The sequence below is a fragment of the Canis aureus genome, chromosome 16 (assembly GCF_053574225.1).
Source record: "Canis aureus isolate CA01 chromosome 16, VMU_Caureus_v.1.0, whole genome shotgun sequence".
In the NCBI taxonomy this organism is placed as follows: domain Eukaryota; kingdom Metazoa; phylum Chordata; class Mammalia; order Carnivora; family Canidae; genus Canis; species Canis aureus.
In genome coordinates, this window is record NC_135626.1 from 38,623,069 (window position 1) to 38,649,644 (window position 26,576).

Genomic DNA, 26,576 nt, shown 5'->3' on the forward strand with positions numbered 1-26,576 from the left:
GTATATCAAAAAGAAATGCAGATAAGTGGGATGCCTAGGTGGCTCAGCGGTTGAGTGCCTGCCTTTGGCCCAGGGCATGATCCTGGAGCCCTGGGATCCAGTCCCACATCAGGCTCCTTGCATGGATACTGCTTCTCCTCTGCCTGTGTCTCTGCCTCTCTCTGTGTGTGTGTCTCTCATGAACAAATAAATAAAATCTTAAAAAAAAGAAAAAAAAAAAAAAAAGAGGGGCAGCCCTGGTGGCTCAGCGGTTTAGCGCCACCTTCAGCCTGGGTTGTGATCCTGGAGACCCAGGATCGAGTCCCACATCAGGCTCCCTATGGGGAGCCTGCTTCTCCCTCTGCCTGTGTCTCTGTCTCTCTCTTTCATGCTCTGTGTCTCTCATGAATAAATAAATATTTTAAAAAAAGAAAAGAAATGCAGATAAGTTAAAAAAAAAATAGTACCCAAGAATAAGACTGACCCATAACTTTTAAAAAGAAATTGTGATAGTATCTTATTTCACCTTTCCCTTCTCTGCCCTCATTTCAGGGTGGTTGTGGGAGGAAGTAATGTGGGCTTGCCATATGGACCTGCAAATATGAATATTGCAATCTTATAAAACCAGTGGGTTCATACCATCCTCCTCTGCCTAAAGCTGGGTTTTAACATCTTTCACTAATTTCTTTCAAAGTAGTTTTATGAGAAGAATAATTTCTCCAAGGTTTTTGGCCTCAGGACTCAGACTCTCCCCATTCTTAGCCACCCCCTCCCCCGGCTAGTTCCCTCACTCAACAAGAATTCATGATCAACTGCCAAAAGCTTTGTGTTAAGCCATCCTCCCCCATTCTGGGGCATCTTCCAATGCCTCACTACATTGCTCAAAGACATCCTGAGTAATTATCTGCTGACTTGGTTGTTTTTCTCTTGTGATGTATACTTAATAAAGAGGTGAGCTAACACCTTAACTATCCAGAAGGGTAACTTCGTAAGGATGAACAACAAAGCTCATCTGTTTTCTGTTTTCTTCCTTTACCCTTCTCGCCCACCTTCAGTTAGATTGGCGTTATGAAGAAGAGGCTTTAACGAGTTGATTCCCGCAATGATTCAAAAGTCCTGTTATCCATCCCACAGCCCAAGGGGGAAGAGAGACAGGGAAGAATTGGTCAAGACACGTTCCCTAAAACTGGAGAAAACATTTTTCCCTTCAGCAAGCAGTTGTTTAGTGCAAGGAGCTATTTGCTGCAATAGAATGACAAAGGGGAGACAAGGAACACCCTCTCTATATATGAATATAAAGAATATGATCAAAACATATTCTCTGTCCTTTATACCCTTATAGCAGAGCTAGATTGTCTTGTAGGGTCTGACCTGGTTTGAAATGTAGGACTTCTGGGACGCCTGGGTGGCTCAGCGGTTGGGCATCTGCCTTTGGCTCAGGGCGTGATCCCGCGGCCCCGGAATCCAGTCCCGCATTGGGCTCCCTACATGGAGCCTGCTTCTCCTTCTGCCTGTGTCTTTGCCTCTCTCTGTGTGTCTCTCATGAATAAATAAATAAAATCTTAAAAAAAAAAAAAAAACACCTTAGGACTTCAGCTACAGGAGAGAGAAAAGTTTAAAGATAGGGAGTTTTTATTTTGTGTCTCAAGAGTTTGGAACCTCCATCTTCCTCCTGCAGAATCACTGGAGAATTCCTTTGAAAAATAAGTGGACAGAGTTTCTGGTCCAATTTCCTTCCCCTGGGGATTCTTAGATTCTCTTTAGGTGCACTATTACTCTGCTCCCCATTGCACTACGGTGTGTTTGGATGCAAACAGGCGCCCCTAAGCCTCTGCCAATAGGAACTTCCACCTGCTTTCCTCACAATACAGGGCAGAGCAGGGGGGCCTCCAGCAGGCTACATTCTGAAGCTGTTTTTAACAACTCCGCGCCCCGAACGTGCTAGCCTGGGCCGTACAAAGAGCGGACCCGTATATTTTATACTGGACTGATTGTCCACAGGCGACTCCCCCCCCCCCCCCCCATCCGCACTCCCAGGCTGCAGGGATTTTATGCCTGATTCACAGCACTTGCAAAAATCTGACAAGGAAGTCTGAATCCCAGTTCGGCGCTCACATCCCTCTTTTTTGCAGCTTCCTCCCTCGCGCCGGACACACTGGGCGGCGGTTGAGTACCAGCCCCGCGAACCGAGACCCAGACCCCAAGCTGGGGGCCGGGAGGCAGGCGGTGGCTCAGACTGAGCGACTTGGGGCAAGAAACCGCACAGCAACTCATGACGTCATTACGCCCTGCGTGGCTATAGGCCGCACCCGCTCCACGCTGGTTAGAATGCTCTTAGGAGTCTGATGTGATCCAGACTGGAGCCTGAGGGGCCATCTGGTGGACACGCACGGAAATGCACTCCGGAGGAACGTAGAAGAAACTCCACACGCTGAAGCACTCCAAAGAACAAGGGGCAAACCCATACAGGCTCCGCCCTGCTCCTTCCTCGAAGATCCGCCTCCATCCTGCACCTCGGCCGTTGATTTCTTTCGCTTTTGTGGACTCGGCCTTCGGCCTGTCGGGCCTGGCGTTTCCCAGAAGGCCCAGCGCCGGGAAGAGGTTTGCAGCTGCTCCGTCATCGTGCGGCCCGTCGCGAGCCCGCGCTTGGGTGCAGGCCCGGCTCGGTTCCTGGTCTCTGGTGGGAGGATTCACGCGAGGCCCCGGTCTCGGTCCCCGGACTAGGCCGCGACCCCGGGCGCCATGAAACAGGAGGGCTCGGCGCGGCGCCGCGGTGCGGACAAGGCGAAGCCGCCGCCGGGTGGAGGGGAACAAGAACCACCGCCGCCCCCGACCCCCCAGGACGTGGAGATGAAAGAGGAGGCGGCTGCGGGTGGCGGGTCAGCAGGGGAGCCTGACAGCAAAGCGGCGGCGGCGGCGGCGGAGCACTCCCAGCGAGAGCTGGATACCGTCACCTTGGAGGGTACGAGAGCCCGGGCCGGGGACGTGCCGTGTTCACGGATGACAGCGCCCCGGTGATCCAGCCTGTCCTCGGGACCCCAGCGCAGCTTCCGCCACCCCCGATTCCTTAGGATCACCCCCGCTGCCCGCTGCCCGCCCCCCACCACCCTGACACTCCTGACCCCGGCCCTAGTAACCTCCTCTCCGGGCTCCTCCCTTAACACACCTCTTCTCCCCCTACCTGCGTTGAATCTAGTAGGTCCCGCTGGGCCGGTGGTCTCCCTCCGTCTTTTAAGGCCCCTCTGACCTACTCTATTTACATCCTATTCTAACACCCCCACATGTGATTGGTCCCTCTAGAAACAAACCAGTGTTTGTATTTATGGCGTGAAGGGGGTCAGGGTGATGCCCATGAATTTTAAGACTTTACAAAAGTTTTCTGTTGTCTTATCTACGCCTGGCAAACTCCCTTGAGAGAAAGAAGCTTTTCTACTCTTTTCTGTAATTAAGGTGCCGTTGCTCTTTCTCTCCCTTCAAGCCCTTTTTTCTGTTCCTAAAGAGTTTAAAAACACATTACAGACTTTGGGTGTTATCCTTGAGTTCCTAATACATTCATCCTGAACTATGTAAGTCCCCCCCACCTCCCATTTCTTTTCTCCTAGGTGCTCATTCCCTAGGATTGTTCCTCCAAGTTCACGGTTCACTTTTCTCAGAGCGTCCTGTGGGCATTTGGAGTGAGCAGAATGAGAGCTTCCCACTGTGAACCTGGTGCTGTTTTCCCAGCTCTGGCTCAAGCGGGCCCAGACTGTTTATGGTGTTTTCTCTCTAATTGCATGAGAACTTTGCTCAAAAGCATTGAGATAAGCCAAGTTATCCTCCTGGGTGATGTGTTTGAGGATGTAATGTTGACTGCATCTGCCCCTGTCGAAAGTTGGGCAACAGGCTCAGTTTCTAATCAAGATCCTCTTACCTAAAATGATGATACCCGGTGGCAAAGGTGCTACCGGGCACATACATATGTTTCTTATAAACACTTCATTTTGTTGTTAGGAAGGAATTCATGTTTCCTTGTAGAAATTTTGGAAAATATCAGAAGCAGGGAGTAACATGAACCATGGTTAACATTTTTTCCTAAGAATTTTTGAGCTGTTCTCATGCAATTGAGATCAAGCTATACAGACAGTTTGGAAGAAGGCCTAACCAAATACAGATGGTTTTGTGTGCTTTCATCTAACATATCCATAAACATAGCATTCAATTTTTTCCAGAAACATTTATTGACTACCCGATGTAGTGGCTAAGCATACAAACTCTGGAATTAGTTTCTTCATCTCTATAAATGAAAGTATAGTACCTACTTCATTGGGTTGATGTAAAGATTAAGATGCTTAGAACATGTGCCCAGCACATGATGAACACATAGTAAATTAAGCCCTTTGTAATGTTAGCAGTTATCATTATTGTGCCATTAAGGGGACCCAGGCACCCTATACTATGTATACAAAGGTAACTAAGAAACTACCGATTCAGAGTATTCCCTTACTCCTGGACACTTCAGTTGTGTCAGTTTTTTACATCATAAATAGCTTTGCAACGTCTTTGTGGCCCAAGTTTTTAACCTATCTTTATGATTATTTTTTTGGTATAGATTCTCAATATGCCTGAGTTGAGAGAGTAGATCTCTTTTAGAGTTTTGAATAGGTAGTGTCCAGAGAAACTGTACTGATTTACAATATTACTAACAGAAATGTTGTGTTCACCCTGACTCTATGTTAGGATTTTTTCTTTTTCTTTTTTTTTTTTTTTTTTTTTTGAAATTTATCTATCATAGAGAATGTACAAACGCACAAGCAGGAGGGGTGGAGGGAGAGGGAGAGAGAATTTCAAGCAGACTCCATGCTGAGCATGGAATCTGACACAGGCTCCATCCTAGGACCCTGAGAGCATGACCTGAGCTGAAACCAAGAGTTGGACACTGACTGCACCACCCAGGCACATCCACCCATGTTATGATTTTTTAAATATTACCAGTTTGGTAGTTGAAAACATTTCCATTTGCAATTATTCAGATGCTACTGAAATATATTTTCATGTCTGTTAGCTGTCTTTTTGTATTGTCTATTTGTGTTTGTTTTTACTTATCCTAATTTATGCAAACTCTGTAAGGAGTATGACTCTCTGATCACAGTTGCTGCAAATATTTTTCTTTTGTTTACACAGATACTCAGATTTTTTTTGCAGAGTAGAGCCCATCATTCGTGTGTGTGTGTGTGTGTGAGAGAGAGAGAGAGAGATTTCTCCATATTGTTTACACTTAGAAAATAAATCTCCACGTGTTTGTCTTGTTTTTTTATTTCTTATGGTTGCTTTTCCTTTCTTCTTTTTGTCACCCTCTACCCTTTTCCTTACCCCAGCTTTTTTTTTCTTTGTCTCTTGGTTTTGTCTTAAAATCATTGTAGGCATCTTGTAAGTATTGTTTAACCATATTAGGCAAAAGAAGTGACTGGCTACATCTCGCCCTTTTATAAGAGGTTCCCTAGACCACTTGCCTAGAGTGGTGGGAGGAATAGGAAGAGTTAGAAGTAACATTTTTCTCTTCTGTGGTCTTCCATAGACATAAAGGAGCACGTGAAACAGCTGGAGAAGGCAGTATCGGGCAAGGAGCCTCGATTTGTGCTGAGGGCCCTGCGGATGCTGCCTTCCACATCACGCCGCCTCAACCACTATGTTTTGTATAAGGCTGTGCATGGCTTCTTCACCTCAAATAACGCTACTCGAGACTTCTTGCTACCCTTCCTGGAAGAGGTAAGTGAGTCAACCACCCGCCCCCCCCAGCCCTCAATGTAATTGTTTCCCATCCTAAAGACCTGACTTATTACCTGCTATAGCTGAGTAGTGAAGCAAAAAGCAGGCCGTTTTAATAGTCATTTGTCCACTAACAAGGGAACCATCCTTCTGCCTTGTAGTGTCATTCTTCTGAATCAGGGGAAAAGAGCTGGGAATCAGGACCCTTCCAACCAAACTCAGTTCCCACTGCTCCCCAGCAGAATACTCTCCTCCAGTTGAGTGGTGTCTCCATTGTCCTAAGAGAAGGTACCACCACCTCTCTGCCTCTGAAGCCTCACCATGGAGAACATATAAAATAGTGACTAAGAGCACAGGCTCTGGGGACGCCTGGGTGGCTCAGTGGTTGAGCATCTGCCTTTGGCTCAGGGTGTGATCCCGGGGTCCCAGGATCAAGTCCCACATCAGGCTTCCTGCATGGAGCCGGCTTCTCCCTCTGCCTCTCTCTCGATATCTCTCATGAATAAATAAAATTTTAAACAACAACAACACAGGCTCTGGAGGTAGAGTTGAATTTGAATCCCAGCTCTACCATTTGGTACCTGTGGGACTTGGACAAGTGAGCTAACCTCCTTATGTTTCATTTTCTTCCTTTGCTAAATGTGGCAAACAGATTTGGGGGACAAAGAGGTGGAAAGGAACATGTGTAAAGCTCTTAGAACCGTACCTGGCACATAGTAAATGCTGATGAAGTTTGTTTGGTGCTGGCAGCGGACTCTGTGTCAAGAAAGACTTCTCCTTTTCTGTGTAGCTATACAATACCCGTTATGTCCAGGTCCTGCCCCTTCTCAAACCTAAGTGTCCCTTCAGCTATCTCCGTAAAGCCATCATGGACATGAGCTATTCCATAGAAGAGACTCAAAAAAAATCCCTTGAGGTGGAATGGTGAAGAATTTATTGTCTGGGAAAAGGGAAAAGCACTCTTCCCCAACATCATCTGGGAAAAAAAATTTTAACCTGTATATTTCTTTTCTTTTCAAGATTTTATTTATTTATTCATGAGAGAAACAGAGACGGAGAGGCAGAGATACAGGCAGAGAGAGAAGCCAGCTCCATGCAGGGAGCCTGACGCAGGACTCGATCCCGAGTCTCCAGGTTCACGCCCTGGGCCGAAGGCAGATGCTTAACTGTTGAGCCACCTAGGCATCCCTAACCTGTATATTTCTAAATACACCCCACATGTTTCCCTTTTGAACTGTTGCACATTATTCCAGTTTTGGTGACTAGATCTTAAAATAAGTATGACATATATGTCAGTTACCCCCAAATTTCCTTTGTTCCTACCCCCAAAAAATTGGATCTCATTATTCTTGATCTCATCTCTAGAATTATATTACTTTATTAAATTCTCTTTGATAAAATTTGCAGTGGTTCCAAGTGTGGTGGTTTAATTTCTCTACTTAGATTATAGGCTCTTTGAGGGGTCCTTACATCATCCTTTCCATCCCCATTATGTTCTATGAAGATGTCTGTTTTACTTCTCTAAGCCTTTTTTTGTTTCTACTGCCAGCCTCCTTGACTTCCTTTGGAAGGAGACTATGCCATCTTTATTTTTATATCCCAGCACCTAGAAAAATCTTGCATATAGTAGACACTCAGTGAATATTTGTTGAAATGCATCGTGAGTGAAATACATTCTTGCTTGGTTGATCTGACTGAGCTTTTCCACAGTAATTCATGGTTTCTCCTAGCCCATGGACACCGAAGCTGATTTACAGTTCCGTCCCCGAACAGGAAAAGCTGCATCAGCACCCCTTCTACCTGAAGTGGAAGCCTACCTACAACTCCTCATGGTCATCTTTCTGATGAACAGCAAGCGCTACAAAGAGGTATCCGGGACCAGTGAGCGAGAATAACATGCCCCAAGCAGTGCATGGGGTTGGTGGGAGAGAATGTCTCTGGTGAAGAATTGAAGAGAGTCACTGAGTTCTTAATCGTCCCCCTAGACTCTTCCCCCATGTAGAAACATACCTAACCCCACATCCAGGGATACCCCCTTAGCTCCTGTTCAGATACCATGGGAAGGGGCTGGCAGCCGCCATTCTGTGCTTATCTGTGGCACAGTGCAGTGGATTCTGTTTGGAAAAGGAGATTTGGAGACAGAAATTTGACTTCAAATCCTAGCTGTATCTTGGACAAATTAATTTCTCCTGGCTTTATATCAGATGGGAAAAACAATGCCCAACTCACAGCATCACCATTGACATTAAATAAAGTACTACCACAATGATCTTCATATAGTAAGCTTTCACAGTATTTCAGTAATTGGCAGTTCTTTTCATGGGACTGAACAACTCCATGGATACTGTACTGCCACTGCTTCCTCCAGTTGGGGCCAACTTCTTTGTCAGTCATAGCCACTATCCAGAAACCACACTCAAGAAATGACGTCCAAGGTCCAGGATGCACGGGTGGCTTAGTCAGTTAAGCAACTGACTCTTAATTTCGGCTCAGGTCATGATCTCAGGGTTGTTGGATCAAGCCCCACATTGGGCTCTACGCTCAGCTGGAGGGTAGGGGGAGCATCTACCTGAAATTCTCACCTTTCCTTCACCCCCATTCTGCTCTTTAGTGTATGCACGTACCCACCTGCGCACGTGCTCTCTAGAATAAGTAAATCTTTTTTAAAAAGAAAGAAGTGACAGTTCCCTCTGCTCCATCCTGTTTTGTTTTCTCCTTGCCTTGCCACAAGTTGATTTTTGTGTGTTTTTAGACATAATTCACCCCCTTTAAAGTGTGCGATTCAGGGGCACCTGGCTGGCTTTCAGTAGAGCATCCAACTCTTGATCTCTGGGTAGTGAGTTCGAGCCCAACATTGGCTGCAAAGATTACTTAAAATAATTAATTTGATTGGATGCATTTTTTAAAAGTGTAGGGCTCAGTGGGTTTTGGTATGTTCACAAGTTGTACAGCCATCATCACTGTCTAATTCCAGAATAATTTCATCACCCCAAAAAGAAACCCCATTGCTGTTAGTAGTTGCTCCCTATTCTCCCCTCACCCCAGCCTCTGGCAACGACTCATCTACATTTTCTGGCTCATGGATTTTCCTATAAATGGAATTATGTAACACATGGCCTTTCATGCCTGGCTTCTCTGACTTAGCATAATGTATTCTAGGTTTGTCCATGTTGTAGTGTGTATTCAGCCCTTGTAATGGATGGATAATATTCTGTTGTATGGATATGCTGCATTTAACTTCTCCATCCGCTGGGTGATAGACACTTGGGTTGATTGTTTCCACTTTTTAGTAATTCTCAGTAATGCTGCTGTGAACATTTGTGTACAGACTTCTATGTGAACATACGTTTCCAATTCTCCTGGATTTATGCCTAGGAGGGGAGTTGCTGGCTCATATGATAGCTTCTTGTTTAACTTTTTGAGGAATTGCCACTTGATTCTCTTTTGGCTGCCTCCCCAGGCACAGAAGATCTCTGACGACCTGATGCAGAAGATCAGCACTCAGAACCGCCGGGCTCTGGACCTTGTGGCCGCAAAGTGTTACTACTATCACGCCCGGGTCTATGAGTTTCTGGATAAGCTGGACGTGGTGCGCAGGTACAGGTGGCCAAGGTCTGACCCAAGGTTAAGAACTGTCCCCCAGGCTCTTCCCTATACTCCAATCAAGGGAGGACTAATCAAGCGTAGGAGGATGGGCTGGAAAACACTTCACTCCTCTGTTTAAAACTTGTGGTGGCTCCCCATTTTCCTCAGGGAAACGCTGAAGTCTTCATGATTGCATGTGAGTCCCGACGAGGTCTAGCCCCTGCTCACTGCCTGCTTGACTCTACCTCTCACTGCTCCCTGACTCACTTCTCAGCCACACTGACCTCCCTGCTTTTCTTGGAGCCAGCCAGACACGCTCTTCCCTCTGCTCACAATGACCTTCTCCCTCCTTCAAGCCTTTGTTTAATTGTTAAATTCTCAGTGAATCCTACTCTGACCAAGGTATTTCAAATGGCCACCCCATCCTTCTCGCCTCCTATGTTCCTCATCACACTTACCTTGGTTTCTGCATAGCCCCGATCTTCTGTCATGCTCCCTAAGGCACTTATTTATCACAACTGTCTCACCTATTTGAATGTAGAGTTAGTTGTGTCCTTTTTGTACACCCAGAATAGCGCTTCACACCACAAGCACTTGATAGTTAAATGTTCAATGAATAACCAGAAAGGCAATTTGTGTCACTCTTTTTGGAATTGAGAGACAATAGAGAAGTCAAAGCCATTCAAAGAGTTATTTGAGGTGTTTGACGTCTTTTTATTTTCCTTCTTGAAGCTTCTTGCATGCCCGGCTCCGGACAGCCACCCTTCGGCATGACGCAGACGGGCAGGCCACCCTGCTGAACCTCCTGCTGCGGAACTACCTCCACTATAGCTTGTACGACCAGGCTGAGAAGCTGGTATCCAAGTCCGTGTTCCCTGAGCAGGCCAACAACAATGAGTGGGCCAGGTACCTCTACTACACAGGTGAGCAAGGGGTCCCACCCCTCAAGTCAGGGAGTGTGTCTCAGGTTCACGTGATGCAAATTTCCTGAAAATTTAGTGTACTTGGTGCCTGAGGGGCCCATTTTGGCACTCTGGTTTGTAGGGGGCTTTGGATGACACCATTCTTTGATCCACTCTCTTTTCCACACTCAGGGCGAATCAAAGCCATTCAGTTGGAGTACTCAGAGGCCCGGAGAACAATGACCAATGCCCTTCGCAAGGCCCCTCAGCACACAGCTGTCGGCTTCAAACAGACGGTGAGCAGCAGCTCTCATCCCTTCACTGCTTACTCATCTGATAATGCTTTAGTTCTCTTTCCCTACTTCGGGGCCAGGGGAGGCATCCTCAACCTTCATGATCCAGAGGTTAAATTGCATGTCCATTTGTGTATAACATTGATCAGAACACATTAAGCAGACCCTCCCTGCACCTCCAGTGGTTTATGTTCAGAGGACTCTCCTTCGTAGATGGGATTAGAATATTCCTGATTCCCCAGCACTCCTTACAGTCATTCCAGGCATGGGCCTGGATTGCGTTGAGAAACCCCAGGCTCTTTACTGGTCCCTCACATGCCCATTTGAGAGCAATGTTTTCTGTGGCCCGGGAACCCAGAAAATCCCCATGAGGCTGACTGATTCAGGTGTGGATAAGTCTTGGTCACCTAGAGCTGTCAGTCACCAAGGCTTTTTCTGAGTGCTGACCTTGGTGTTGAGCACTGTGAGATTGCAAAAGATTGTTACTCAGAAAGGCTTGAGGGCCTGTGTAAAGTCACAGAGCCTGGTAGCCAGAATTTGGACCCTGCTTTCCCAACCATGAACACCTATTTCCACCTCAACTTGACCTCTACCTCCTAATGCCCTTGAAAGAGAACAAGATGGGATCCCTGGGTGGCGCAGCAGTTTGGTGCCTGCCTTTGGCCCAGGGCGCGATCCTGAAGACCCGGGATCGAATCCCACGTCGGGCTCCCGGTGCATGGAGCTTGCTTCTCCCTCTGCCTATGTCTCTGCCCCCCTCTCTCTCTCTCTCTCTCTCTCTGTGACTATCATAAATAAATTTAAAAAAAAATTTTTTTTTAATTAAAAAAAAAAAAAGAACAAGATGAAGATGACTAAGAATGACTAGGTCAGTATAGTCAAGTTCAGTAGTTGAAAGAAAGGTTTGGTTTTGGTCAAATAATTAAAGATACCTTAAAGAAAAAGTTAAATTTAATCTGGTTTTTGAAGGTAGAATTTTCACAGAAGGGAATGGCTTTTCAGACATATCATGATACATGTGCAGATTATTAGATTGCTTACAATATATGACATACACTAAAGTTCCTAAAAATACACGTAATCAACGTATAAACTGTGCAGTGTCTGGAAAGAGGTGTGGGGTAAATCAGAGTTCTCAAATCAGACTTTACTATAGATGGATAAGGTTTCTGGGATTTCTGTGGTGGAGCCAGGTGGGAGGAACAGAGAGAGCAGAAGTGAGATCTTTGGCCAGCAGACTATTGACGAGGAAGCCAGAAAAGAGATGGAATGGTTGCTTGAGAGAGGAAGAAGAGTTGGGGGAACTTCCACCCACAGAGACTTAAGCAAATAGTGATAGGCCAAGGCCTTGGAGGAGCTAAAGAAGGGAAGGGTTAAAGAACACAGGTAGAGAAGCTGACTTGAGCTAAAAGCAGGGAGGCGGAGAATGTGTAAAAAGAGGCCTCAGCTTTGAAGTGGAGTCCACAACAGAACACTCTGAAAGCTTATCCATCCATAGTAAAACCCACATTCTCGCCTTGGGTGATCTCAGCTCAACGCTGACCTCCTGGTGCTTCACCAAAGTCTATTTCTAACTGTCTTAGTCTGCTGGGGCCATCATAACAAGCTACCACCAGCTGGGTGGCTTAAGCAACAGCAATCTATTTCCTTATAGTTGGGGAAGCCAAAAGTCCAGCATCAGGGTGTCAGCATGGTTGGTTTCTCCTAAGGGTCTCACTCGTAGACGGGCGTCATCTTTTATTCTCTTGAAACTGTCTTCCCTCTGTGCATGACTGTATCTTAATCTCTTGTAAGGACACCAGTCATTGGATTAGGACCACTCATATGACCTCATTTTCCTTAATCTCTTTAAAAGCTCTGTCTCCAAATGCAGACATAGCTTGTTTTACTGCGCTTTTTACACATACTATATTTTTTATAAATTGAAGGTTAGTGGTGACCCTGCATTGAGCAAGTGTCTCTGTGTCACATTTTGGTTATTCTTGCAACATTTCAAACTTTTTCATTATTATATCAGTTATGGTGACCTGCAATCACTGGTTACATGATTTGTTGAAGGACGAGATGATAGTGTTTTTTAAGAAAGTATTTTTAGGGATCCCTGGGTGGCGCAGCGGTTTGGCGCCTGCCTTTGGCCCAGGGCGCGATCCTGGACACCCGGGATCGAATCCCACATCGGGCTCCCGGTGCATGGAGCCTGCTTCTCCCTCTGCCTGTGTCTCTGCCTCTCTCTCTCTCATTGTGTGCCTATCATAAATAAATTAAAAAAAATTAAAAAAAAAAAAAGTATTTTTAAATTAAGGTATGTACATTAAATTATTTTTTTTAGGTAATGCTGTTGCACACTCAGTAGAGTACGGTATGGCATAAACCTAATTTTTAGGTGCCCTGGGAAACCAGAAAGTCCGGTGACTAGCTTTAGTGTGGTATTCGCTCTATTGTGGTGGTCTGGAACACAGCCCATGATTATCTCTGAGGTACTGAGGGGTTAGCACTTCAACATACAAATTTGGGGTTTCACAGTTCAGCCTGTGATACTAATTCTGACCCCTCTTAATGAACACCAGACCTACGAATCTAGCTTCCCACCACACGTCTGTATAGATACTCCTCACACTTAGCTTATCAAAAATAGACCCCTCTGGGTGCCCCTTACCAGTCCTTCCTCCTGCTCTCCCGATAAAGATAGGAGCTTTGGAATGACCCCAGACTCCTCCACCCCGCCCCACTCCTCCTTCCCCATCACCCAGTTGTCTGTTGATTTGCCTCCATGTCTTTTGTATTTGTCTCCTTTCTGGTATCACTGGCGCCCTTGTTTGAGCCAGTAGCATCCCTGGTCGTCGTCTTCCCCTTTACGAACCCAGCTTTCACACACCTGCCTGACTAACCAGAGCGCTCTGCCTTGTCCAGGAAGCTTGCATTGCTCCCCATTATCTCCCCAATAGGGATGACAAGTTTTGTGAGGTAGTCAGGCTGGGGGTTATGAGGACACTACTGCTACCACTGCCGCTGCTGCCGCCACTGCCACCCATTTTAGGGACTGGGAAATTGAGGGCTTGGTTGCTCTGCTTTTCCTAGCTAGTGAGTGAAGACTAGCATTCTGTCTCCAAACTTTGAACTCAGCCTGGCATTCAAAACCGCACATCCCCAGGCTGGCCCAGCATCCCCCATAACCTTCCAGACTTCCTTGAGACATGTGCTACACTTGTCCGGTCTGTTCCTTTGACTAAAACATCCTCCCTCCTCCCCCTGCTTCATCTGAATCCTTACAGCATGTGTACAGCATGTGTTAACTTCTGCCTTTTCCCTGGGTTTCCCATCACTCCTAGGTTACTCCAGGGAACAGGGCAGCATCGTAGGTGTGTGGGGGTGAGTGTGGGCACGATCTTATAACCTCTTGCTTCCATCATGACTCTTGCTTCGTCTGTGGTCCTGTCCATCCTGCTTAGTGGGCGGCTCCTTCACTGCTGGCATCACCTCCCCCATTGTGGTTTTCCTCGCTTGGTGCTAAATCCACAGTAGGGAGCATCTAGAAATCCCTCACAGTTCTGTGGAGAAAGAAGGGCCGGGTTTTCCCACCAGCCTCCTGTACCCTACCCGGCTGCGGCCCATTCACTGAGGTTCTCCCAGTCTCCTCCTGTGCTTCTGCCTCTACACGTTCACCTCCTCTCCTCCAGCGACCAGCACCGTGGGCCAACTCCTGTCCCATTCTCTAGCCTCTGGGCCCTGCTCCCCCAGTGTTTCAGAGCCACAGGACCCTCCCCTCTGGCCTGTACCTCAGAGCATTGCCATTGCAGAGTAGCGTGCGAGTGGAGTGGCAGTTGAGATGGAGCTTAGGGCTCGGCATGGTCAGAGGGGCAACTTTGACCTGGCTGCCACTATTCTCAGTACCTGGCTCCCGGGGGCATGCCCAGCTCTACGTGGGCCTGATTGCAGTACCATCTTCCCCATCTCGCAGTGTGTCGGACTGCACTGAAGCCCCGTTTCTCTCTCTCCTCCCTCCTGCTGGGGCTCCCTGCCCTTTGTGTTCCTGTGTCGCACACCACCAGGTGCACAAGCTCTTGATTGTGGTGGAGCTGCTGCTCGGGGAGATCCCAGATCGGCTACAGTTCCGTCAGCCTTCCCTCAAGCGCTCGCTCATGCCCTACTTCCTTCTGACCCAAGGTAAGGCTGGTCCCGCTCACAGAGCTTGCCAAGGTCTGACGCTGTGGCCTCTTCAGTGCGTTTGCCCATTTGTGTCATCTGATCCACTCCTCTCCCCCTCCAGCTGTCAGGACCGGAAACCTAGCCAAATTCAACCAGGTCCTGGACCAGTTTGGGGAGAAGTTTCAAGCAGATGGGACCTATACCTTAATCATCCGACTGCGGCACAACGTCATTAAGACAGGTGTGGATCAGAGTCTGAGGGGCCACTGGAAGAGCAGGACCCAGATGAGGCTTCTGCAAGGAATGGGCAACCCTAGAGATATCCTTGGGTGGGTGAAGGGGCTGTGTCTACCCTGCCCACCCCAGTGCTGCTTCCTCCCCCAGGTGTGCGCATGATCAGCCTCTCCTATTCCCGAATCTCCCTGGCCGATATTGCCCAGAAACTGCAGCTGGATAGCCCAGAGGACGCAGAGTTCATTGTTGCCAAGGTGGAGCTGATTCGGAGAGGGCAATTGCCACGTTGCTGCCACATTTCAGGGGATGGGAATGGAAGGAGATTGACCAAGGGGGAGGGCATGGTCTTTTCAGAGAGTGCCGGTCTTACAGTGTGAAGCCAGGAAGTTGCCAGAGAGAATGTGTACATGAGTGAGTGTGTGAGAGTGTAAGGAGGAAAGGGACAGGACAGGGTGTTCTTGGATTTAGAAGATGGGCTTTCTGGTGACTTTGTATCCCTTTGGGGGCCTGCAGGCCATCCGGGATGGCGTCATTGAGGCCAGCATCAACCATGAGAAGGGCTACGTCCAGTCCAAGGAGATGATTGATATCTATTCTACCCGTGAGCCCCAGCTGGCCTTCCACCAGCGCATCTCCTTCTGCCTAGATATCCACAACATGTCTGTCAAGGTGAGAAGCCGGGGCTGCAGAGGGGGTTTTGGCAGCATCCAAGGACTCCCCAGAGGAGATTAGCCTAGTTCCTGACCCATCTCTGTAAAGTCACTAAATGGCAGGGCAGGGGGCCCCAGAGGGAGCAAAGAACTCGTGAGCCTGTAAGACCTTCAACAGCTTCTGAGGGTATGGTTGCCAGGGAGGACTGGATGGATTCAGGGAGCAGGGTTCTAGATTTGCTTCCAAATTTGAGTCACTCACTTTCTCTGAGCCTCTGTTTCTCCATCCGTGAAGCTGATGGTGAGATTACCTGCCCTGCCTGCTTCAGGGCTGATGACATTAAATGCAGTCACTGTCTCCAGGCACCTAGTGAAGCCTAAACTGTGGGGAAGCCAGGATGGGTATCTAGTTCCACAAAAAGCTATGAAGCCCTTATCCAGTGGCAGACACTGACTTGGGTGCTGGTACTGTGTGCCAAGTATTTCCTGGTCTCTTCTTGCCCCAAGAAACTGGGGATGTTGTTGCTTTGCTTAAAATCAGGTAAATGCCGCGCTCAGAGAGACAAAAGGCCCTTTGCAACCTGGTCCCCTGTGTCTGTAGCCTTACTTCTGCCTGGTGAACCCTCCTCTCTCCTCCCCCTCCTTGCTTTTCTTTCTCCCCCCACCCCCCAGCTGGCCCCACTGAGCTCAGGCCAGGCGTTTTCACACATTGAAACCTCTGCCTGGAATGCCGTTCCCCCTTTCCCCCACCAGTGTGTTCCCTCCCTCCCCCTCCTCCTCATTTAGCATGCTATAGTAGTAGTTTGCCTGCATGCCTCGCTCCCCACTAGACCAAACTGGAGAGCGAATGACCTTATTCCTGTCGTGGTGCCCGGTACACAGAAGCAGCACAATAAACGTATGTTAAATGAGTGCCTTCTCTTCATCTTACTCCTCTCTCTACTGTGCTTCAGGCCATGAGGTTTCCTCCCAAATCGTACAACAAGGACTTGGAGTCTGCAGAGGTAAGGTGCCTTTTGCTTTGGACAAGACCGAAAGGTCAAGCTTTCCTCCAGAGAGGGAAGAGGGAGGCAGTTTCTGGAAGGGCTCGGAGCTGCTCTGAAGCTTTGTGGTCCCTGCCTTGGGGTGGCTGGGTGAAACACTGTGAGAGCCCCGCTGGCCCCCAGCAGCCCAGCCCTCTCCCCACCTCTTGCCCCAGGAACGGCGTGAGCGAGAGCAGCAAGATTTGGAGTTTGCCAAGGAGATGGCAGAGGACGATGACGACAGCTTCCCTTGAACTAGGGACTGGGGGGGGGGGGGTGGTGAGTGGGGACTGGCTCTTTATCTTCCCCCTCAGGGTCCCCTGCCCAGGGAACCGGCCCCTCTCCTGTACATGTCTCACAGACTGCGCATGTGCAGGGGGTGAAGGGTGCAGGGAGCTAGCCACCCCCACCTTCACCCCAGGACCCCTCCCCAGCCGGTGACAGCACACGGTGGGCAGGAGGTGGGCAGGTGGCCTCCCCAGGGCAGGGTCCTGGCTACTGATACGGGCAGCAGGATGGGAGGGGAGAGCCCTGTGCTCTCCAGAGAGCTGGGGACTGGAATTGGGACATGGGTTGGGTTGTATGTTTTTTGAAGCTTCAATTATGATTTTTAAACAATAAAAAGTTCTCCAGAGTTCTTTGTGCATCATTTAATGACACTGCTTCACTTTCACACCTATGGGTATTGACAGACCCAGATTTTTCTTGCTCTTGGGGGGAATGGCCCAATGTAATCATCCAGTATGACTGGTTGAGGATGAAGCCAAAGACAGGGTGAAGAGGTGATCTGTCACCAGAAGGGCCTCTCCTATCTAACTGGCTAGCCAGTATTGGGCAAGTCACTAAACCTCTCAGTCTCCTTCCCCACATCTGTCCAATAAAGGACTAGACTCAGTGACCTGGCCCTAAAGTTAGAAATCTAGACCTCTTGGGCAGCCCGGGTGGCTCAGCGGTTTAGCGCCGCCTTCAGCCCAGGGCGTGATCCTGGAGACCCGGGATCGAGTCCCACATCTGGCTCCCTGCATAGAGCCTGCTTCTCCCTCTGCCTGTGTCTCTGCCTCTCTCTCTCTCTATGTCTCTCATGAATAAATAAATAAAATCTTAAAAAAAAAACTAGACCTCTAGATGATCAAAGAAAAACTGGGAGTCTAGCCCTCAGGTGAGGTTTGCAGAGGAGAGAAGGGGCTCTCATAAGTCTGCTGCAGTTGGAGGAGAGCAGGGCTTTCCCCAGTTGGCCCTTAAATACGGAAGACGGGCTCCTCCCTGAGAGCAGAGTGGGGTCAGGCAGGAGGGGGGCCCTGTGGCCCCTTCCCACTGACACTAGCTGCGGATGGTGAGGAAATGTGTCTGCCTAGGTCTCGAAGTCTCCTGGCCACTAACAGTGGTAACTCCCCATCTTGGGCCATTGAATTATTGCTACGTTCTCTGCTCCTGCCAAGCGCTCTGTTACCTGAACACAGCCTTGTGGGTTTCTGCCTCTACTTAACGGTCTTCCCTCCCCTGTGGTGCTCTGGCTCTCCACCTCCTGGATTTCTACACCTCCTCCAGGCTTCCTGCCTCACAGTGATTTATCCCCCTGGTTTCTGGAACACTCACTTGAGATCAGATACTCATAGGAGATGGTGTGAAAGTCTTAACCTTCCTAACTAGTTTGTAGGTTCTTAGCATGAGGCATTTGTATCCTCCCTGGGCTTTGCCCAGTGCGTGGCACACTGGGTTCAATGAAGTCTTGTTTGTTAGAGGAGGTACACTCTCTCCATCACAACTGAAGATTTTCATCCCCCAATAACCCTAATTTCCATTAAAGGCATGTTTTAGACTAGCCTTGCTTTTGTTCCTCCTCCCATCCCAGCCATGGTCACAGTGATCTGGCATTGGCCACTTCCTTTAAAAGAAAAAATTGCCCCCTGCCATATAATGAAACCCTTCAGAAAAAAAGTTATTTTGGGGGCAACTGGCTGGCTTAGTCGGTTAAGCCACCAATTATTGGTTTTGGCTCAGGTCATGATCTCGGTTGTGAGATCAAGCCCTGCATCGGGCTCTGCACTGGACGTGGAGCCTGCTTAAGATTCTTGCCTTCTTCCTCTTCCCCTCCCAGCCCCCTCCCCTGTGGTCACTCATGCACTCTAAGAAAAAACAAACAATTTTTAAGTGATCTCTCTTTCTAATGTAGGGCATGAACCTACAACCCCAAGATCAAGTGTCACGTGCTCTACCAACTGAACCCCCAAGGTTATAAATCCTAGCACCAAGCCCTTAGTCCCTCAGACCCTCTCCTGGTTGGTAACAGATGGTCCAGAGAGTGTGTCACCCTGGTCCAGCGCACTCTGGATGGTGCAATTGTTTGTTTTGTTTTATGACTTTTTTTTTTTTTTTTTTGAAGGGTTTCATGACTTGCTGTGATTCCCTGGTTCTCACCCACCTTGAGTCTATGGACTCTTTTTCTGTCTGCTTGCTGTCTGGAAGTTTCTTGTAATTCATTCCCGTGAGCTTGGTTTTCTCTTCCCGGAGAAGCTTATTGCCCTTTTTATGCTTGGAGAGCTCACCGTGTTCTCCACTTTCTGGGTGGTGGTGGTGTTTTAATTAGAGAACTACAGAAGGGCACCTGGTGTCTGCCTTTGGCTCAGGGCACGATCCCGGGTCCCGGAATCGAATCCCACGTCGGGCTCCCTGCATGGAGCCTGCTTCTCCCTCTGCCTGTGTCTATGCCTCTCTCTGTGCCTTTCATGAATAAATAAATAAAATCTTTATTAAAAAAATAGAAAACTACTATTAAAAAAATAGAGAAGCAGGAAGAATAACAAATATCCATGTGCTTTCCACCCAAGTTTAATAAATGGTGACACTGGTTATCATGCAAGTTTCCTCAACCAAGACAAACTGTTGAGGAAGCCGCTCTTGTTCCTTTCCCAGACCCTTGCCTACCTTCTAGAGGCAGCCACTCTGATGAATTCAGTTGGGCAGCTTTCCAGTTTATGCTTTAATACATTTTGTTACATTAAAGTAGTGTCTTGCACTTTTAAATGATATATCACATGAATGTAACTTGCTCTCCACTCAGTCTTGGTTTTGAGATTAGTGGTGGTGAGACCAGGCTCAGCACTGTCCTAGGCACTGCGAAACCGCAAATTCCTCAAGGAGTTTTCATCCTGTGACGACTTGGTGGGGGAGGCGCATGTGGTATGAACGGACCACGATTTATTTAGCCCTTCCCCGACTGGGGCGCGTTGGTTTGCTCGGACATAGGATGCCACTGAGGACAGCTCCGGGAGTCTCCTGCTACAGGGGACTGTGTACATGGTGTGCAAACCTCTTAAAGGGCCGGATCGCACATTTTTTAGGTTTCTGAGCCATATGGTCTGTCACAACTCTTCATTTCAGTGCTGCACTTCTTGAAAGCGGCTATAAACAATATATAAACAAAATTATTTAACAACCCTGGGGTTTGAATTTCATAGGATGTTTACATGTTATGAAATATTCTTTTGATTTTTTCCCCCAACCATTTAAAAATGTGAAACCCATTCTTAGCTCGAGGTGTACAGATCTTGGCTCACAGGCCAAGTCTGCAACAAATGAGTCACTCCAGAGGCCTTAGAAAGAGGCTCCAAGTCCAGGACCAGATGAAAACAGGAAGCGTGAGGGGAAGTCGCCACCGGTTCTGGCCTTTGAGAAACACCTGGGAAAGCCTTTAGGAGGCTGGACGGCGGGATGACCAGTAGGGGTCTCTGGAGCCAGTGCCTTTGCCAGTGCATCATGGCTTCTAACAAGCCCTGGCTCTCTACTTGGCCTTTATTGTCCCTCGGGTAAGGCTTAAGTCTGGATTGAGCCATTCTCCAATACAGCTATCTGAACAGGAAGGTAGTGTAATGGGGAGGATGCGAGCTGGAGAAGCCTGGTGTCACATCCTGTCTGCTCTGCCATGACTCGTTCTGTGATCTGGGCAAGACCCTTCGCTTCTCTGAGGCTGTCCCTTGTCTATAGTGGGAGTAACCCACATCCTTTTACTAGGTTTGTAGGATGAAATGACAAGAGTGTAATGGAAGGTGCTTGATGTACAAGAGGTGTCAAATAAGTGTCAGCCAACATTTGGATTTTCTCCCTATGGAATGGATGTCAGAACACTTCCCGGGATGAGCAGTTCACTTTCCCCTGGATGCTGCCCACTCCATCTTCTAACACTTCTGATCATTGGAAAGCTCTTTCCCTCTGTGGAGCTGAAAACTCGCCGGCTGTGGCTTCCACTCCCTGGGCCACTTCCAGCCCTGGAGACCTGGCAACAAACCCCCTCCTTCCCTTCCCCTGGTCAACACAGCCTGCTTTCTTCAAGTAGGATCTTGAGTCCTTTCACCCTTCTGGCCCCCCTCGTTAGAATTAACGTGTTCTCTCAATCAAACATCCTACACACTTGGACTATAGGTGAAGATAAGAGTCTGGGCCTGGGGCTGCCCAGCCACTGGTGAGGAAGGCCAAACACTGGTTAAGAGATCCGATGGTTAAGGAGCTCTTGGGTGGCTCGGTCGGTTGAGCATCCAACTCTTGAGTGCAGCTCAGGTCCTGATCTCAGGGTGGTGGAATCAGGCCCCGTGTTGGCTCTGTGCTCATGGGGAGCCTGCTTGGGATTCTCTCCCCCTCCCCCTCTGCCCCTCCTCCCCCACTTCTAAAATAAAATAAATAAATCTTAAAACAAAAGAATTTAAGACTGTGGCACAGAGCAGACCTTGATTCTGCCACTTGGCCAAGTTACTTAACCTCTTTGAGGTTAGATTACTCTTCTGTAAAAGGGGAAATGGTTCTAGTATCTTCCTCATAGGCTTATTGAAAGGCATACCTGGGGATCCCTGGGTGGCTCAGTGGTTTAGCACCTGCCTTTGGCCCAGGGCCCGATCCTGGAGTCCCGGGATCGAGTCCCGCATCAGGCTCCTGGCATGGAGCCTGCTTCTCCCTCCTCCTGTGTCTCTGCCTCTCTCTCTATGTCTATCATAAAAAATAAATAAATATTAAAAAAAAAAGAAAAAAAAAGAAAAAAAAAAAAGAAAAAAAAAGAAGAAAAAAAAAAAGGGATCCCTGGGTGGCGCAGCGGTTTGGCGCCTGCCTTTGGCCCAGGGCGCGATCCTGGAGACCCGGGATCGAATCCCACATCAGGCTCCCGGTGCATGGAACCTGCTTCTCCCTCTGCCTATGTCTCTGCCTCTCTCTCTCTCTCTCTCTCTCTCTCATAAATAAATAAAAATTAAAAAAAAAAAAAAAGAAAGGCATACTGCTCTCCTTGTGTGGAGAGCGCTCAGCACAAGGTTAGGGGCCTTGTGGAGTCAGAGAGTCCTCTGGAGGTTCTTTGGGGGAGGATGAAGGGACACGTTTGTGGAAGTGAACTTCCTGCCCCCCAGTTCCAAACCCACCCCTCTGCTGCCGCAGAGCTGAGCACAGAGCTGGCCTCAATCAGTGCATGGTGACCAGCTACCCAGCGGGAGGTGGAAGTGGGGAGCACCCTGAGGCCCTGGGAGGACAGGGGACTAGAGGCAGGATGCGAGTCAACAGGTGAAGGCCCTGCCAGCTGTGGCCACCAGGGGGCACCCCCGCCCCAGAGATGCCCTCACCCAGACAGACACACCCACTCCTCATCAAAAGGTGTCCTTCCTTGGCTGGTGCTGGGGTAAATTGAGACAGAAAGTGACAGCCTTGGGCGTGGCAGGGCAGCCAGCTAGGCCGGCCCGTGGCCGTGGGAAACCTTCAAGTCTGATCTGAGGCCCAGGCTGCAACCCTGAGTCGGAATCGGCTCTCCTTGACCTTAGGCTAGGCCCTTCCCTCTCTGGCCCAGTTCATGGGGTTTAGAACCGAATCAGAGACTGGCGCGGTTCTGGGGTTTGGGGCTAGGGCAATTTCTTCTCTCTGCCCCCCAGCCGTTCTCCGCCTCAGGGCAGCGCACACTCTGGCAGGCAGTGACCGGGAAGCCACGTCAGGGACCTTCCCCCAGCTCCCAAGTGCTGGGACACCACTGGAGGGAGGGGGAGCGCAGGAGGAGGAGGAAGGGCAAGGTCAGGTGAACCCAGAGCCCCAGAACCTCAAGGGTCTTGCTTCATTTGGGACAGACATCCGGTTTCCTTTGGTTTCTGCCAGGATTCCGGGGGCTTGGAGGAATGAGTCATGGGGGGGAGTGGGGGGTTCCCAGCTAACCAGTTCAAGATAGGGACCTGGGATGGTGCCCATCAAAGTATGGGGTGGAGACAGGAGGCTAGATCCCAACGGCCCCATCTCAGGCCCCTGGCCTCTCAGGAGGGGGACTCAGGAAAGCAGCCTCTTGGGAGTTTGAGGGGTAGAAAGGGGGGCAACTAGCTTCTTCCCTCCAACTCTAGACTCTAGAGTCTAGGGAACAGGTAGCTCGGGGATCCCAAGGGGGGTAGCGCCAGGGGGCTACTCCCGCAGATCAGGCAGGGGAGGGAGGGAGGGAGGGAGAGAGGGAGGGAGGGAGGGAGGAAGGGGCTGTCCCTGGCCTGCCTGGGCAGTGTGGGCCTGACTGGCCTCCAGGCTCCTTGGCTCTTATCTGTGGCTCAAGCTCACTTAGTTCAGTGCTTCAGATCAAACACCCTGGGGCAATTCGGCCTGGGCGGGGCTGAGGGGAGGAAGAGTGTGAGGGGGATCAGACGTCAAAGAACGATCAGAGATTCCACAATTTCACAAAACTTTCGCAAACAGCTTTTTGTCCCAGTGCCCCCCTACATTGTCCTGACACCAAATTTGCATAAATCCTAGGAAATTATTACTAAGCCCTGGTCGTGGCACCAGGTAATTTCCTCCCGGGCCTCCATGGGCTCCTCTATAAAGGCCCTCTGGAGCCCGTCCCTGCCAGAGCCCAGAGCCTGCAGACCCACCCAGACCTTCGGCTAAGCCTGCAGCCCAGAGCCCCATGAAGCTGACCGGTGAGTGTCCTGGCCCCAGGGAGGGAGGCTGGAGTGGCAGAGGGCTGGGAGGGCCCCCGGGCCCTGCAGTGGACCGCAGGGCTCCTGAGCCCCCCACCCCATCTGCTCTCAGCCCTGCAGCTGCTGCTGTGGCACAGCGCACTCTGGATGGTGCAAGAAGCCGCCCCCCTGGGCCCTACCGGCCCCCTGCCCCAGAGCTTCCTGCTCAAGTGCCTAGAGCAAATGAGGAAGGTCCAGGCTGATGGCACGGCGCTGCAGGAGACGCTGGTGAGGGAGAGCACCAGAGGGGACCTCGGGGCTGGGAAGGGGGACCCAGAGCGGACAGCTGAGGGCAGGCACAGGGGGGAAGAGCTGAGGGTGGGAAAGGGAATGGAGAGAAGATATGATCAGGGAGGGACGTGGGAGAGGAGAGACCCAAGGGAAAGGGAAGAAACTCAGAGGTGGAGCCATGGAAGCCTGGCTAGGAACCGGGGAACAGAGTGCTCAGGGACAGTGCTCAGAGCAGCTGCTGGCTGGCGGGCCGGCCTGCCAGGATCGCTGTGGAGGGCAGGATGGGGCTGAGCAGCCTGGCAGCGGCCTGGGAGGGCTGGGAGAGAGGGGAAGACCTGGGAGAGACGGGGAAGGTTAGGAAACAGGAGCAGCCGTGGCCCTGTCAGGTGCCCCTCACTCAGCATCCTTACTGTCCCCAGTGTGCCACCCACCAGCTGTGCCATCCTGAGGAGTTGGTGCTGCTCGGGCACGCTCTGGGCATCCCCCAGCCTCCCCTGAGCAGCTGCTCCAGCCAGGCCCTGCAGCTGGTGAGTTTCTGGAGGGGAGGAGGGCAACAAGGAGAGGGAAGGATGGTCTGGAAGTCTCCCTGGACCCCCAGGCTCCAATGTGGGGCCCTGAGAGGAGCGTCCCAGGCAGCACGTCCTGACTCCTCTACTCCATCCCCCAGATGGGCTGCCTGCGTCAACTCCACAGCGGCCTCTTCCTCTACCAGGGCCTCCTGCAGGCCCTGGCAGGGATATCCCCCGAGTTAGCGCCCACCTTGGACACACTGCAGCTGGACACCACCGACTTTGCCATCAACATCTGGCAGCAGGTGAGCCTCATGGGAAGTGGCAAGCCTTAGGGGCCTGGATGGAGCCGGTCCCCAAAGATCAGGCTGCAAGCCTGGGATCCCGGTTCTTTAGGGCCAGGGTGAGAGCATTCCCAGGGTGTGTGTCGGGAGCTACCACTCCATCCCAGGCCCCTCTTGCTGCTGGCCCTTCCCCGCTCTCCCTGGATGAGGGCAGGAACCAGGTCACTGGACCCTGAAACAGACCTGGGTTCAAGGCCTGACTCCACCATTAACTGCGTGGTGTCACCTTCCATGGCCTGTCACCCCTTTGCATTTCCTTATTCAAAAATGCCCACTCAGCAGGGCCTGATTGCAGATCTCATCTTTCCCCCCACAGATGGAAGATCTAGGAATGGCCCCCGCCGTGCCACCTACCCAGGGCACCATGCCAGCCTTCACCTCGGCCTTCCAGCGCCGGGCAGGAGGTGTCCTGGTGGCCTCCAACCTGCAGAGCTTCCTGGAGCTGGCATATCGCGCTCTGCGCCACTTTGCCAAACCCTGAGCAAAACCCTCCCCAGCCAGTGTATTTATCTTTATTTAATATTTATGTTTATTTAAATCTAATATTTAAAGATGAGGACAAACAGAAAGGAGCCCTGCACTCTTGGGTCCTTCCTGCCGTCTCTGAGTTTCATTGTCCTGCTTTTGCAGGGAGAAAAGCCCCTGTCTTCCTGTCCCCTGGACGGGGAGGTAGATAGGTAAATACCAAGTATTGATTCCTGTGACTGCTCCCTGGCCTGGCTCTGTGGTGGGCACTGGGTAGAATCCCAGTGACCCCCTTACCCCAAGGGTACCCACCTTGAGGCCCATGGAAGCATCAGGAAGTCTTCCAGGTGGGAGACAAAACAACCCTGTTTAATATTTAAACAGCAGTGTTCCCCTACTGGGTGCCCCCCCACTCTGGCCTCACCAACTTGGCTTGCACGTGCCAGGTGGGCTGTCTCGCTTCTCCTCACGTCCCCTTCCCCACAGGCATCAAACCCGGCAGAGGCAGCCAAAGTGGGGAGGCTTGACCCTGGGGTCCCACGAATGTGCTGGGGAATCTAGTTTTTAAGACGTTTTCGGGAATATTTTGACTTCCAGTTATGGGGAGCCTCGGCATCACTCTCTCCTCTTTCTCGATGCCCTATGGCAACAATGACAAGCTCCTGACACCTGCCCCACTCTCACCAGGGTCAGGATTCTGACCCTTCAAGGGCTGGCCAGCGGGTCGTGTGTTGGCCCTACTGAGGGGGACTGGAAGTGGGGAGGGAAAGATGGGGGGGGTTATGTGACACGTGAGAGGAACACGCAGCTCTTCACCCTCCACCTCTGCCCGTACCTTCTCACTGTAGCCAAACTTGGTGATAATAAAGTATTTTGTTTGTCTCCAGTAAATGTCCTTCCTCCTTCTTGGGTCCAGCTGGTGCCCGGCCAGAGGCTGGGAGGCGGGGAGTTGAATGGTGGTGGAAGCCAAGAGGGAGGGAAAGAGGGGGTGCAGGAGGCCATCCTCTAGCTCATCAACGTTCATGCTTTTAGCAGGGATTTCTCTTGTAGGGACGCTGGGCAGGTGCCAGGCTAAGTGCTAGGGATGTGGCAGCAGACCAGGCAGGCATGGCCCCTGCCCTCACAGAGACACAGCCTAGTGGGAGGACAGGACGCAGATGGGTCACCACACAGGCAGAGGGGAACGTGGGGTTGGGGTGGGGAAAGGGGAAACTTAATGGTCCAGACACAGACACTGAGCAAGGGAGGATTTAATATTTGTCATCTTCCATAAACTCCAGCCCATCCACGCTCACAGGTGTCCACAAAGGTAGAATGAGAAGTGCCGTTTAGAGATTAGGATCTGAGATCAAGGTTTCAACTTGGGTCAGAACTCAAGCTGATCTGAGCCCTGCACTCCTCTCCCTCAAGCTCTGCCTCTGATGGGCAAGGGAGCAACCTCATGCCAGCCACCATCTTCCTGCTGCTCTCAGCCTCAGGGGCTGCCGAGCCTGAGCTCACAGGGCAGCTGGGCAG

At 50.2% G+C, this 26,576-nt stretch overlaps 2 protein-coding genes and 1 long non-coding RNA gene across 3 annotated transcripts in view; 2 read left to right on the top strand and 1 right to left on the bottom strand.

Annotated features, from left to right (window-relative positions):
- The window catches only part of LOC144286541 (uncharacterized), a 6,579-nt gene extending 3,514 nt beyond the window's left edge, over window positions 1–3,065 (bottom strand). Inside the window, exon 1 of the long non-coding RNA XR_013354579.1 lies at window positions 1,351–3,065. This is a non-coding gene — a long non-coding RNA (uncharacterized LOC144286541). The remainder of the gene's footprint in view (window positions 1–1,350) is intronic.
- PSMD3 (proteasome 26S subunit, non-ATPase 3) lies at window positions 2,343–17,190 on the top strand. The gene is made up of 12 exons (XM_077853102.1): window positions 2,343–2,941; window positions 5,534–5,724; window positions 7,455–7,592; window positions 9,185–9,321; window positions 10,042–10,232; window positions 10,404–10,507; window positions 14,554–14,668; window positions 14,772–14,891; window positions 15,035–15,138; window positions 15,398–15,553; window positions 16,488–16,538; window positions 16,733–17,190. The coding sequence occupies exons 1-12, from the start codon at window positions 2,722–2,724 to the stop codon at window positions 16,808–16,810; spliced, it is 1,605 nt and encodes a 534-aa protein (XP_077709228.1). The 5' UTR covers window positions 2,343–2,721; the 3' UTR covers window positions 16,811–17,190.
- Window positions 17,191–23,448: 6,258 nt separating this feature from the next.
- CSF3 (colony stimulating factor 3) lies at window positions 23,449–25,939 on the top strand. The gene is made up of 5 exons (XM_077853131.1): window positions 23,449–23,473; window positions 23,586–23,740; window positions 24,163–24,270; window positions 24,411–24,557; window positions 24,913–25,939. Exons 1-5 carry the CDS (start codon window positions 23,461–23,463, stop codon window positions 25,075–25,077), a joined length of 588 nt encoding a protein of 195 aa, XP_077709257.1. The 5' UTR covers window positions 23,449–23,460; the 3' UTR covers window positions 25,078–25,939.
- Window positions 25,940–26,576: the final 637 nt, after the last annotated feature.

What these genes read in the sequence shown, in the direction of transcription:
- CSF3 (XM_077853131.1), top strand. An exon ending in CCAGCCAGGCCCTGCAGCTG is followed by an intron (nt 24,271 to 24,410) that starts GTGAGTTTCTGG and finishes TCCATCCCCCAG; the next exon opens with ATGGGCTGCCTGCGTCAACT. An exon ending in CCATCAACATCTGGCAGCAG is followed by an intron (nt 24,558 to 24,912) that starts GTGAGCCTCATG and finishes TTCCCCCCACAG; the next exon opens with ATGGAAGATCTAGGAATGGC.
- PSMD3 (XM_077853102.1), top strand. Translation starts at nt 2,722, where the DNA reads ATGAAACAGGAGGGCTCGGCGCGGCGCCGCGGTGCGGACAAGGCGAAG. An exon ending in CTACTTCCTTCTGACCCAAG is followed by an intron (nt 14,669 to 14,771) that starts GTAAGGCTGGTC and finishes CTCCCCCTCCAG; the next exon opens with CTGTCAGGACCGGAAACCTA. An exon ending in TCCACAACATGTCTGTCAAG is followed by an intron (nt 15,554 to 16,487) that starts GTGAGAAGCCGG and finishes ACTGTGCTTCAG; the next exon opens with GCCATGAGGTTTCCTCCCAA.